This window comes from Lolium perenne, chromosome 3 (assembly GCF_019359855.2).
Source record: "Lolium perenne isolate Kyuss_39 chromosome 3, Kyuss_2.0, whole genome shotgun sequence".
NCBI lineage: Eukaryota > Viridiplantae > Streptophyta > Magnoliopsida > Poales > Poaceae > Lolium > Lolium perenne.
Genome location: NC_067246.2, coordinates 276,452,998 through 276,467,416, shown reverse-complemented (window position 1 = coordinate 276,467,416; position 14,419 = coordinate 276,452,998). Strand labels below are relative to the sequence as shown.

The window sequence follows — 14,419 nt, the reverse complement described above, 5'->3', positions numbered from 1 at the left end:
AACTAGATTATTGACTCTAGTGCAAGTGGGAGACTGAAGGAGATATGCCCTAGAGGCAATAATAAAGTGGTTATTATTTATATCTTTATGTTTATGATAAATGTTTATATATCATGCTATAATTGTATTAACCGAAACATTAGTACATGTGTGATATGTAGACAACAAGAAGTCCCTAGTATGCCTCTTAAACTAGCTTGTTGATTAATGGATGATTAGTTTCATAATCATGAACATTGGATGTTATTAATAACAAGGTTATATCATTATATGAATGATGTAATGGACACACCCAATTAAGCGTAGCATAAGATCTCGTCATTAAGTTATTTGCTATAAGCTTTCGATACATAGTTACCTAGTCCTTATGACCATGAGATCATGTAAATCACTTATACCGAAAAGGTACTTTGATTACACCAAACGCCACTGCGTAAATGGGTGGTTATAAAGGTGGGATTAAGTATCCGGAAAGTATGAGTTGAAGCATATGGATCAACAGTGGGATTTGTCCATCCCGATGACGGATAGATATACTCTGGGCCCTCTCGGTGGAATGTCGTCTAATGTCTTGCAAGCATATGAATGTGTTCATAAGAGACCACATACCACGGTACGAGTAAAGAGTACTTGTCAGGAGACGAGGTTGAACAAGGTATAGAGTGATACCGAAGATCAAACCTCGGACAAGTAAAATATCGCGTGACAAAGGGAATTGGTATCGTATGTGAATGGTTCATTCGATCACTGAAGTCATCGTTGAATATGTGGGAGCCATTATGGATCTCCAGATCCCGCTATTGGTTATTGGTCGAAGTGAGTACTCAACCATGTCCGCATAGTTCACGAACCGTAGGGTGACACACTTAAAGTTGGATGTTGAAATGGTAGAACTTGAATATGGAATGGAGTTCGAATATTTGTTCGGAGTCCCGGATGAGATCCCGGACATCACGAGGAGTTCCGGAATGGTCCGGAGAATAAGATTCATATATAGGAAGTCATATTCCAAGTTTGGAAATGATCCGGTGCATTTATGGCAGGTTCTAGAAGGTTCTAGAAAAGTCCGGAAGAATGGCACTTTGGAAAGTGGAGTCCCGAAGAGACTCCACTTGCATGACCAGCCAACCCTAAAGGGGAGGAGTCCAAGGTGGACTCCCCTAGGGTGGCCGGCCAACCCACCTCAAGGAAAGGTGGGAGTCCCACCTTGGGTAGGACTCCCTCCTTGAGTAGGTTTCCCACATATGGGAGGTTTTAGTGTTGGGGTCTTATTCGAAGACTTGGACTAGAACTCTTGGGGCTTCCACCTATATAATGAGGGGCATAGAGAGGGGGCTGAACACTTGAAGCCCCAGCCTTGGCCGCACCCCTTAGAGGGCCGGCGCCCAACCCCCCTCTCTCCCCAAACCCTAGCGGTCTCTCTCCTCCACCACATCCCGCACGCTTAAGCGAAGCTCCGCCGGATTTCTCCACCACCACCGACACCACGCCGTCATGCTGTCGGATTCAAGAGGAGCTACTACTTCCGCTGCCCGCTGGAACGGGGAGGTGGACGTCGTCTTCATCAACAACCGAACGTGTGACCGAGTACGGAGGTGCTGCCCGTTCGTGGCGCCGGAAGCGATCGTGATCAAGATCTTCTACGCGCTTTTGCAAGCGGCAAGTGATCGTCTACCGCAGCAATAAGAGCCTACTCTTATAGGCTTTGGGATCTCTTCAAGGGTTAGTCTTGATCATCGCCTCGTTGCTACCGTCTTCTAGATTGCATCTTGGCTTGGATTGCGTGTTCGCGATAGGAAAATTTTTGTTTTCTATGCAACGTTTTCCTACACCTGTGCCCCCTCCCGACTTGCCCTTCCGCCTACTTAAAGCCTCCGTGACGAAACCCCCAGTACCGAGAGCCACGATACGGAAAACCTTACTGAGACGCCGCCACCGCCGATCCCATCTCGGGGGATCCGGGAGATCGCCTCCGGCACCCTGCCGGAGAGGGGATTCATCTCCCGGAGGACTCTACGCCGCCATGGTCACCTCCGGAGTGATGTGTGAGTAGTCTACCCCTGGACTATGGGTCCATAGCAGTAGCTAGATGGTTGTCTTCTCCCCATTGTGCTATCATTGTCGGATCTTGTGAGCTGCCTAACATGATCAAGATCATCTATCTGTAATTCTATATGTTGCGTTTGTTGGGATCTGATGAATAGAGAATACTTGTTGTGTTGATTATCAAAGTTATATCTATGTGTTGTTTATGATCTTGCATGCTCTCCGTTACTAGTAGATGCTCTGGCCAAGTAGATGCTTGTAACTCCAAGAGGGAGTATTTATGCTCGATAGTGGGTTCATGCCTGCATTGACACCGGGACGATGACGGAAAGTTCTAAGGTTGTGTTGTGCTGTTGCCACTAGGGATAAAACATTGATGCTATGTCTAAGGATGTAGTTGTTGATTACATTACGCACCATACTTAATGCAATTGTCTGTTGCTTTGCAACTTAATACTGGAAGGGGTTCGGATGATAACCTGAAGGTGGACTTTTTAGGCATAGATGCAGTTGGATGGCGGTCTATGTACTTTGTCGTAATGCCCAATTAAATCTCACTATACTCATCATGATATGTATGTGCATGGTCATGCTCTCTTTATTTGTCAATTGCCCAACTGTAATTTGTTCACCCAACATGTTGTTTGTCTTATGGGAGAGACACCTCTAGTGAACTGTGGACCCCGGTCCAATTCTCTTTACTGAAATACAATCTACTGCAATACTGTTTTACTGTTTTCTGCAAACAATCATCTTCCACACAATACGGTTAATCCTTTGTTACAGCAAGCCGGTGAGATTGACAACCTCACTGTTTCGTTGGGGCAAAGTACTTTGGTTGTGTTGTGCAGGTTCCACGTTGGCGCCGGAATCCCTGGTGTTGCGCCGCACTACATCCCGCCGCCATCAACCTTCAACGTGCTTCTTGGCTCCTCCTGGTTCGATAAACCTTGGTTTCTTTCTGAGGGAAAACTTGCTGCTGTGCGCATCATACCTTCCTCTTGGGGTTCCCAACGAACGTGTGAGTTACACGCCATCAAGCTAGATTTCTGGCGCCGTTGCCGGGGAGATCAAGACACGCTGCAAGGGGAGTCTCCACTTCTCAATCTCTTTACTTTGTTTTTTGTCTTGCTTAGTTTTATTTACTACTTTGTTTGCTGCACTAAATCAAAATACAAAAAAAATTAGTTGCTAGTTTTACTTTATTTGCTATCTTGTTTGCTATATCAAAAGCACAAAAAATTAGTTACTTGTTTTACTTTACTTAATATCATGCATGTTTTTATTTCACTAGTTAAGCATAATGGAAAACAACAAAAATATGAGAGATCTTTATGAGCTTTATCTTGAATTAGGACATGATGTGTTTGAAGAGAGAATTAAAAAACCCATGAAACTTTATATGCATGCTAATGGGAATGTTATTAATATGAATGCTTTGAACGCTATTGTTGCTAATGCTATGGAAAATTCTAAGCTCGGGGAAGTTGGTTTTGATGAGCTTGATCTTTTTAGTCCCCCAAGAATTGAGGAGAAAATTTTCTTTTATGATTACAATATGCCTCCTATATATGATGATAGCCACTTTGTTGAATTTGCTCCCACTACAACTAATAAAATTGATTATGCTTATGTGGAGAGTAATAATTTTATGCATGAGACTCATGATAAGAATGCTTTATGTGATAGTTATATTGTTGAGTTTGCTCATGATGCTACTGAAAGTTATTATGAGAGAGGAAAATATGGTTGTAGAAATTTTCATGTTACTAAAACACCTCTCTATGTGCTGAAATTTTTGAAGCTACACTTGTTTTATCTTTCTACGCTTGTTGCATTATGCTTCTTGAACTTGTTTATTTACAAGATTCCTCTTCATAGGAAGCATTTTAGACTTAAATGTGTTTTGAATTTGCCTCTTGAAGCTCTCTTTTGCTTCAAATACTATTTCTTGCGAGTGCATCATCAAAACTGCTGAGCCCATCTTAATGACTATAAAGAAAGAACTTCTTGGGAGATAACCCATGTGTTATCCACTACAGTACTTTGTTTTTATTTTGTGTCTTGGAAGTTGTTTAATACTGTAGCAAGCTCTCCTTATCTTAGTTTAGTGTTTTATTATGCCAAGTAAAGTCTTTGATAGAAAAGTAAGTACTAGATTTGGATTACTGCGCAGTTCCAGATTTCTTTGCTGTCACGAATCTGGGTCTACCTCCCTGTAGGTAGCTCAGAAAATTAAGCCAATTTACGTGCATGATCCTCAGATATGTACGCAACTTTCATTCAATTTGAGCATTTTCATTTGAGCAAGCATGGTGCCATTTTAAAATTCGTCAATACGAACTGTTCTGTTTTGACAGATTCTGCCTTTTATTTCGCATTGCCTCTTTTGCTATGTTGGATGAATTTCTTTGATCCACTAATATCCAGTAGCATTATGCAATGTCCAGAAGTGTTAAGAATGATTGTGTCACCTCTGAATATGTTAATTTTTATTGTGCACTAACCCTCTAATAAGTTGTTTCGAGTTTGGTGTGGAGGAAGTTTTCAAGGATCAAGAGAGGAGTATGATGCAACATGATCAAGGAGAGTGAAAGCTCTAAGCTTGGGGATGCCCCGGTGGTTCACCCCTGCATATATCAAGAAGACTCAAGCGTCTAAGCTTGGGGATGCCCAAGGCATCCCCTTCTTCATCGACGACATTATCAGGTTCCTCCCCTGAAACTATATTTTTATTCCATCACATTTTATGTGATTTGCTTGGAGCGTTGGTTTGTTTTTGTTTTTTTTTTTTTTGTTTGAATAAAATGGATCCTAGCATTCACTTTATGGGAGAGAGACACGCTCCGCTGTTGCATATGGACAAGTATGTCCTTGGTTTCTACTCATAATATTCATGGCGAAGTTTCTCCTTCGTTAAATTGTTATATGGTTGGAATTGGAAAATGATACATGTAGTAATTGCTATAAATGTCTTGGGTAATGTGATACTTGGCAATTGTTGTGCTCATGATTAAGCTCTTGCATCATATGCTTTGCACCCATTAATGAAGAAATACATAGAGCATGCTTAAATTTGGTTTGCATATTTGGTTTCTCTAAGGTCTAGATAATTTCTAGTATTGAGTTTAAACAACAAGGAAGACGGTGTAGAGTCTTATAATGTTTTCAATATGTCTTTTATGTGAGTTTTGCTGCACCGGTTCATCCTTGTGTTTGTTTCAAATAAGCCTTGCTAGCCTAAACCTTGTATCGAGAGGGAATACTTCTCATGCATCCAAAATACTTGAGCCAACCACTATGCCATTTGTGTCCACCATACCTACCTACTACATGGTATTTTCCGCCATTCCAAAGTAAATTGCTTGAGTGCTACCTTTAAAATTCCATCATTCACCTTTGCAATATATAGCTCATGGGACAAATAGCTTAAAAACTATTGTGGTATTGAATATGTAATTATGCACTTTATCTCTTATTAAGTTGCTTGTTGTGCGATAACCATGTTCACTGGGGACGCCATCAACTACTCTTTGTTGAATTTCATGTGAGTTGCTATGCATGTCCGTCTTGTCTGAAGTAAGAGAGATCTACCACCTTATGGTTAAGCATGCATATTGTTAGAGAAGAACATTGGGCCGCTAACTAAAACCATGATCCATGGTGGAAGTTTCAGTTTTGGACATATATCCTCAATCTCAAATGAGAAAATTATTAATTCTTGTTACATGCTTATGCATAAAAGAGGAGTCCATTATCTGTTGTCTATGTTGTCCCGGTATGGATGTCTAAGTTGAAGAATAATCAATAGCGAGAAATCCAATGTGAGCTTTCTCCTTAGACCTTTGTACAGGCGGCATAGAGGTACCCCTTTGTGACACTTGGTAAAAACATGTGCATTGTGATGATCCGGTAGTCCAAGCTAATTAGGACAAGGTGCGGGCACTATTAGTACACTATGCATGAGGCTTGCAACTTGTAAGATATAATTTACATGATACATATGCTTTATTACTACCGTTGATAAAATTGTTTCATGTTTTCAAAATCAAAGCTCTAGCACAAATATAGCAATCGATGCTTTTCCTCTATGGAGGACCATTCTTTTACTTTCAATGTTGAGTCGGTTCACCTATTTCTCTCCACCTCAAGAAGCAAACACTTGTGTGAACTGTGCATTGATTCCTACATACTTGCTTATTGCACTTATTATATTACTCTATGTTGACAATATCCATGAGATATACATGTTACAAGTTGAAAGCAACCGCTGAAACTTAATCTTCTTTTGTGTTGCTTCAATGCTTTTACTTTGAATTATTGCTTTATGAGTTAACTCTTATGCAAGACTTATTGATGCTTGTCTTGAAGTGCTATTCATGAAAAGTCTTTGCTATATGATTCACTTTTTTACTCATGTCATATACATTGTTTTGATCGCTGCATTCACTACATATGCTTTACAAATAGTATGATCAAGGTTATGATGGCATGTCACTCCAGAAATTATCTGTGTTATCGTTTTACCTGCTCGAGACGAGCAGAACTAAGCTTGGGGATGCTGATACGTCTCCGACGTATCGATAATTTCTTATGTTTCATGGCACATTATTGATGTTATCTACATGTTTTATGCACACTTTATGTCATATTCGTGCATTTTCTGGAACTAACCTATTAACAAGATGCCGAAGTGCCGATTCTTTGTTTTCTGCTGTTTTTGGTTTCAGAAATCCTAGTAACGAAATATTCTCGGAATTGGACGAAATCAACGCCCAGGGGCCTATTTTTCCACGAAGCTTCCAGAAGTCCGAAGACGAAACGAAGTGGGGCCACAGGGTGCCCAAACCCTAGGGCGGCGCGGGCCCCCTGGCCGCGCCGGCCTATGGTGTGGGGCCCCTGTGCCCCCTCCTGACTTGCCCTTCCGCCTACTTAAAGCCTCCGTGACGAAACCCCCAGTACCGAGAGCCACGATACGGAAAACCTTACTGAGACGCCACCACCGCCGATCCCATCTCGGGGGATCCAGGAGATCGCCTCCGGCATCCTGCCGGAGAGGGGATTCATCTCCCGGAGGACTCTACGCCGCCATGGTCACCTCCGGAGTGATGTGTGAGTAGTCTACCCCTGGACTATGGGTCCATAGCAGTAGCTAGATGGTTGTCTTCTCCCCATTGTGCTATCATTGTCGGATCTTGTGAGCTGCCTAACATGATCAAGATCATCTATCTGTAATTCTATATGTTGCGTTTGTTGGGATCCGATGAATAGAGAATACTTGTTATGTTGATTATCAAAGTTATATCTATGTGTTGTTTATGATCTTGCATGCTCTCCATTACTAGTAGATGCTCTGGCCAAGTAGATGCTTGTAACTCCAAGAGGGAGTATTTATGCTCGATAGTGGGTTCATGCCTGCATTGACACAGGACGATGTGACAGAAAGTTCTAAGGTTGTGTTGTGCTGTTGCCACTAGGGATAAAACATTGATGCTATGTCTAAGGATGTAGTTGTTGATTACATTACGCACCATACTTAATGCAATTGTCTGTTGCTTTGCAACTTAATACTGGAAGGGGTTCGGATGATAACCTGAAGGTGGACTTTTTAGGCATAGATGCAGTTGGATGGCGGTCTATGTACTCTGTCGTAATGCCCAATTAAATCTCACTATACTCATCATGATATGTATGTGCATGGTCATGCTCTCTTTATTTGTCAATTGCCCAACTGTAATTTGTTCACCCAACATGCTGTTTGTCTTATGGGAGAGACACCTCTAGTGAACTGTGGACCCCGGTCCAATTCTCTTTACTGAAATACAATCTACTGCAATACTGTTTTACTGTTTTCTTTAAACAATCATCTTCCACACAATACGGTTAATCCTTTGTTACAGCAAGCCGGTGAGATTGACAACCTCACTGTTTCGTTGGGGCAAAGTACTTTGGTTGTGTTGTGCAAGTTCCACGTTGGCGCCGGAATCCCTGGTGTTGCGCCACACTACATCCCGCCACCATCAACCTTCAACGTGCTTCTTGGCTCCTCCTGGTTCGATAAACCTTGGTTTCTTTCTGAGGGAAAACTTGCTGCTGTGCGCATCATACCTTCCTCTTGGGGTTCCCAACGAACGTGTGAGTTACACGCCATCACCCGGCCACAGCCCCAGCCCCGACCTCGACCACGACGGCGGTGGCGGCGCCCTTTCCGTCGAACGACGAGGGGGAGGAGAGGGTTTCCACGGTGGTGTTCCACGGGAGGTGATGAAGCGCCGGTGGAGGAAGCCGGGCGGCATGGCTACTTGGCCGGGGCCTGATGCTCTCCGTTGGTAGCCATGGAGGATTCGGTGGAGCGGTGGCGCCCTCCGCCCCGGTGACGGTTCAGCGGTGGTACGCATGATCCGCGCCGCCGTCTTCTTCCCCGGTGATCCGATAGGAGGGACTGGCGGCGTGGGGGCTGCTGGTCTTGCTTTGTTTTTGGTGGCGGTCCTCGAATTTCTCGCAAGCGAAGATGAAGATCTACCGGAGGTCAGTTTGCTTTGATCTGGCTGGAGAGATGAGTTCCGGAAAGCTCCGCTGGCGAATGGAACACTGCATATTTTGCCTGCAGTTTGCTGGATCGGGTGGTATTCGGTCACGCGCATCCATGTTTTTATTCCGACCGTTTGGTTCCGGAGGGAGCGTCGCGAAGCTATATTCTGTGTTGACATCTGGTGACTTTTTGGTCCATGGTGAAGTCAGAAGAAGGAATATCATGAAGCCCGGATTGGTGGACTGACTAAAGGAGGTTCGAGTCAACGTGATGTTGAGGGATCTGCTTGGCGTTCCGGGCTTGCAGCAGTGGTATGCATGTGGGGGCGGCAGCACAGGGGAAGTTCGGAGTCTTACCTCTCAGGGTGAAAACCCAAGGTCTGTCCTTAACTGGTTGTGCCTGGCAATGTTCTTGTTGGAGGCATTATTTTGAGAGTGGGACTATCTTCAGGGAGAAATCCTAAGACCTTTGGTCGGGCGACGACGGCGCTGGTGCACTGTTTCCTTCTTGGAGTCGTCGCTTTTGGAGAGTTTGTACTTCAGGTGTTGTCATGGTGGTGGTTGTATTGTTGTCGCTAGGTCTAGAAGGCTGTAGCGGGTCTTTTATTTCTTAGTTTTCTTTTCTCTTTTTTGCCTGTGTGCATCCGTACTGTTATTAGGGTGGACGTTATTGCAAAGGCTGGATGTAATTGGTATCTTTTAATATTAATATATTCCCTTTATCGAAAAAAAAAGAAACAAGTTAAAAGCCGATGGCCGTCGTCGGCATAGCGCATAGGTTGCACCCGTCGGCAGATCCTTAGTGGAAGCAAAGTCAAAATGGAGGGCCAGGGTTCAAGCCTTCAAGGATACTACTAGTCTACTAGAACAGCACCGCTAGCTACTACTAGAATGCCTCGATCGCATAGGAACCGCCTTTTCAACTTTGTCTCCGTTCACGCTTTCTCCCCTGCGTCTCCCCTGCATGCCGCTGTTGGAGGGAAATTCAAATGCACCATGTATTAACACTTGGCAGCGGAAGCAACACGTTTGACCTGTACTCAAATTTAAACGCACCCTTTTGTATTGTGGGACTGCTGCTATTTGTCTTCGTACGGCCATACGGATTCTATATGAACTGGAGTCTGGAGTGTACAACGACAGTGTGGCAGATAATAATGCTGGCGCCAGCGCAACCACATTTCTATATTTTAGAGATACAACTTATTAGACTAAAACATGCCTTCATGGTTTCAAGGTGACCTGTGAACACGTTCCGACAAACTTCTTGTCCCACAGTTTGCGCACGGATCCATTTGTTGCATGGTAGGTTATGTTAACCATTAGATAAAGGTAAAGTTTGGAACAAAGATCAAGTACATATGAAAAAAGAACATCAATTAGGTTCAACTCAAAAATCTGCCTCATATTTAGATTTTGGACACACAAACCCAAGGAACGGTGCCAGCGAGCCAAGTTAGATGCACAAGATTTCTATTTATGCATATCACAAGGCTCACTACTACTGCCCCGGGATAACACATAGTGCCACAACATTTTAATCATCGGCATATAGGTAAACCATAGTTGTAAAGCATCATATGAAGACACACTAGGGAAAAAGAATGCTTAGAATACCAAATCAAATGCACAAGCAATGTGCATGGACATACGACAATGTATTATAGGCACCTTTCTCATTAAATGATGCCAGCGTATAATCATAGGCCATTGCAACAAAATTTAACCGAAATTGAAATGAGCCAAATCAAATGTACAAAGATGTAAAGCCTCGTGTAAAGATACATGAAGCAAAGGGAGAGGCACAAGACCAAATAAAATGGGCAAGCAATGTGCGCATGGACATATGACAAGGTCTTATTGACACTACTTTCCATTAGATGGAGTAAGAGTATAATCATGGACCATTGCAACGAACCAGGGATGGTGCTAGTGACCAATGCACAAGATTTATATTATGCATATCACAAGGCTCACTAGTCCATCCGATGATCACTAACTCAGGCACGACAGATCTCATATAAAGATTAAAGACACACGATAGAAGATGTCTACCAACAAGACCGAATTAAATACGCATGCAATGTGCATGGACATATGACAAGATATTATGGGCATCCTTCCATTAGATGGTGCCATAGTATAATCATTGTTAGAATAGCGACGCCTCAAAATTTTAATCATTGGCATTTATAACATTGACCACAACTAGGTGTTATTTCACAATCTTTAAAGTTAACTACTATTTAGTTCTCTACCACATAATTTACTTATTTACAAATAATCCCATCTATCAGAGATCAGGGCACGACCCCGACAGATTCGAATGCACGCACCTGAAACTATAAGCTCAATTTTCTGTAGCTCTAATATAATGTATTTCATCCTGAAATTTTGCACAGTGGTAGAGTACATCATTAGCTACATAGAGATTTTTTTCAGAATTTTTTGAAACTTTAAAATATCAAATTTGAATCTATAATATCTAAATAGGAGCAACCCACTAAGTTGATTTCTCTCAACATGCAAGCATGCCACATCATTTCACCAGTTTTAGGTCCATGCCATTCCGTCACATTTGGCACATGAGCAATCTCCCGTTTTCCCGTTTGGTTCTGTCACGTTTTTCGGTTTCAGTTTAGTCTGGTCCTCGATAAAACACACACACAAAAAAGTACTCGTATTTAGCAAAAGAAGTCCAGAGAAGCCCATCCCATTGCTTCAGCCCACATGCATCCGGCTCACCCATCTTGATTGATGATCACATGATCTACTGGCCCAAGATTTTTTGTCTTCTCCGTCCACCTCTACACACACCGAACGAATCGCCATGACCATTGACGCCTGGCTCTCCCTCTTCAGTATTTTTTTTTTGAGAAACACAGTATTAATTCCACGACGCCACGCTCTCTTCCTCTCCCGCACGATCACCGCAAGAAAGGGAAACTGATGGGGAGATACGACGAGTCAGTGCAGATTTCTCTCCCTTTAAAGTCCATCGACTTCATTGCGGACACGGTCATCAATATTTTGGGTTGGAGCACTGGGGCCTTGAACGATCAGGATCGCCGCGATACAGTTCATGAAACCATCTCCACCTCGTCCTGTCACATTATCTTCCTACAGGAAACGAAGTTGCAATCAGTTTCTCGGGGGTAATCGTCTCAAAAGCTTCACCGAGAGGCCGTCCACTGCAACTCGTGGCGGAATTCTTCTTCTTTGGGAAGATTCGGTCGTGCAAGTGACGAATGTGACAATCACGGAGTTTTGTCTCTCCGCCGATGTCTATATTATCAACTCGAGCAATGATGGCGATTTCAAGATAACGGGGATCTATGGGCCGATGGCTTCGAATCGAAAAGACGATTTCTTCGCCGAGCTCATCTCACAGAAGCCGGCTCAAGGGATAAGTTGGCTCGCCCTTGGAGACTTCAACCAGATTCGCCGTGCGAGGGACAAGATCAATGGCAACATCAACCGTAGCCGAATCAATCGCTTCAGGGCGGCGCTTCAAACTTGCGAGCTTAAGGAAATTCACCTCCAGAATCATCGTTTCACATGGTCAAATAGAAGGGCGAATCCTACTCTGTGTAACCTCGACGCCTTCTTCTGCAACGATGAATGGGACTTGACATTCGACTCACACGTTCTCCACACCCTATCCTCGTCCCTTTCAGATCACCGCGCCCTCCTCCTCGCCGACGATAGTGGACCACGGACATTTAGATTTGAAAACTTTTGGTTGCGCATGCCAAGTTTCATGAAGGTGGTTCAACAGGCTTGGAGTGCACCGATTGTGCATGTTGAGCCCTGTCAAAGGTTATTCCACAAGCTGTGAAATGCTGGGAAGGCGCTTACCAAGTGGGGCCGCAAGCTGTTCTCTAACACAAAAGTGATGATGCACACGTAAGGAACATGGTGAATTTTATGTCTCCAATGAAAGTTACAACTTTAGTCTGACCACAAATATCTCTTTCTCTCTCCAAAAATCATGCTTTTAAGATCCCACTTTTTGAAGAAGAGGCTGCATCTTCATTCAAACCTACTTTGAACCACCTGAATCACCTGAATCTAGCTAAAGGTGTGAGGTAGTAGCTCTAGAGCAGTGCATTAGGCATGCCCTAAATAAGAGAAGCCATGTAGCTTGGGCTACACTTGGAAGTCCAGTGACGCAAACAAGTAATTCAACCTGATGTGACTACAAAGCCATAAAACTTTATAAGTTTGAGAGGGAGAAATGTGTTAGAATCTAGAAAAGGGCAATTCTAGCTTTAAAATAAAACTGAGCATATGCATAAACATATCTCCTCCAGAGGTCCGGGCACGACCGCCGGTTAGATTCGACCAAAAGGCGTCCAGATGCACGCACCTGAAACTAATAATGGAAGGTTGTAATCCAAGTGTAATCCAGGAATTTGGGTTTGGGCCCCGATCGTGTGCCGGCGAAAGATTAATCAGTGTCGCGCCGCACGCACATGTGCAGTGGCGGTGCGTGGAACCCAGCAGTACTCGTTGGTCAGCCTGTCGCCAGTGTGCCTGAGCGCGACAGGTGTTCCGATCCTTCCGCCGCCGACGGCACGCACGTCGCGGCACATGCATGACGAGGAAGAAGAGATTGCTTCCAAGCACTGCGTATCATCCATCATCAGTAGTGATTGAAGGAACCCCAAACAACTTGCGCCGTGCGCGCGCAGATGCATTCATGCCATATGCGAGCACACATGGCCACGCACCGCTAGATCTGGTGCCTGTGCCAGGGTGGAACGGAGCAAGGTGCCAAGGTGGACACGGAACGCAGCATCTACCGCTGAACATATTGTCGCTGATGTCGCTTTTGTTTCTTCTTCGCAAACTTGCCGGCCTAGCATTTCATATTATCATGGATAGCGCGTGTCCTGCGCCAATAGGACGGCAACATGGAACTCGATGATAAACGTATTTGCCAATTGCCAACACGCGCCAAGTGGCCGTACCAATAAGAGTATCTACACAGGCGACCCTTAAATACTTGTCGATAGCAAAAGAAAGAAAGGAAAAAAAATCGTGCAGCGCTAGCGCAGATGGCGAGCGAGGCCATCGCCAGGACAAGTGGTAGTCTCGACGACAAGCGAACAATAGCCATGTCCGGGGCCAAGAATGCCACCGCCGGCCGATACCTTGCTCCATGTGCAAGGTAGAAGCCGCAGAGCGCGACTGAGAGGACGATAGCCTCGGCAACGTAGAGGACATGGAAGAGCGACTCGTCGAGGATGTGGAAGAGCGCGTCGTCGAGCGACACCACGAGAGGCATGCCTTCTCCTCCCACCTCGACTGGTACGCCCAACGGCATCGTAGGTCAAGCATACTTGGAGACAACTACACACGGGGAGTGACATGGATATACCACATTGAGTACTCGATATTGCTATCCCTAGTACGGATCTAGGAAGGAGTCTCGAAGGCTCATGAAGCCCCAAAAACGTCCAAGCCTAGAAACTAGATAGGATAGGTAATTATTAGCTCACATCGGCTAAACCGGCATGTAATATGTTACCGTCCCGGAATTGAGCTCTGAGACCTAGCCCCCTATATAAGTTCTAGCAGGAGCCACCGGGGAGGGGATCAAGAATATTTGCCATACGACGCACCATTGTAAACCCTAGTCTTAATACAATCTGGGCGACTTTAGCCTCTAGTCAATATACGTCGGATACCTCGTTTGTCTGACAAGTTCATGAAACCATCAACGTTCTATTTTTCCTGAAACTCAAGTTCATATTTATGGGCATTGCCGAGGTTAACCCTCGTCAGGAAGGGGCATGACGACCGGGACGTGTTGGGCTGCGAGAGGCACCGCGAGCAA

The 14,419-nt window shown here is 44.3% G+C and overlaps 1 protein-coding gene across 1 annotated transcript; it reads left to right on the top strand.

Annotated features, from left to right (window-relative positions):
* The first annotated feature begins 11,920 nt into the window (after nucleotides 1–11,920).
* On the top strand, nucleotides 11,921–12,415 carry LOC139838181 (uncharacterized). The gene has a single exon (XM_071827554.1). The coding sequence runs from the start codon at nucleotides 11,921–11,923 to the stop codon at nucleotides 12,413–12,415; it is 495 nt and encodes a 164-aa protein (XP_071683655.1).
* The last annotated feature ends 2,004 nt before the right edge of the window (nucleotides 12,416–14,419 follow it).

What these genes read in the sequence shown, in the direction of transcription:
- LOC139838181 (XM_071827554.1), top strand. Translation starts at nt 11,921, where the DNA reads ATGGCTTCGAATCGAAAAGACGATTTCTTCGCCGAGCTCATCTCACAG.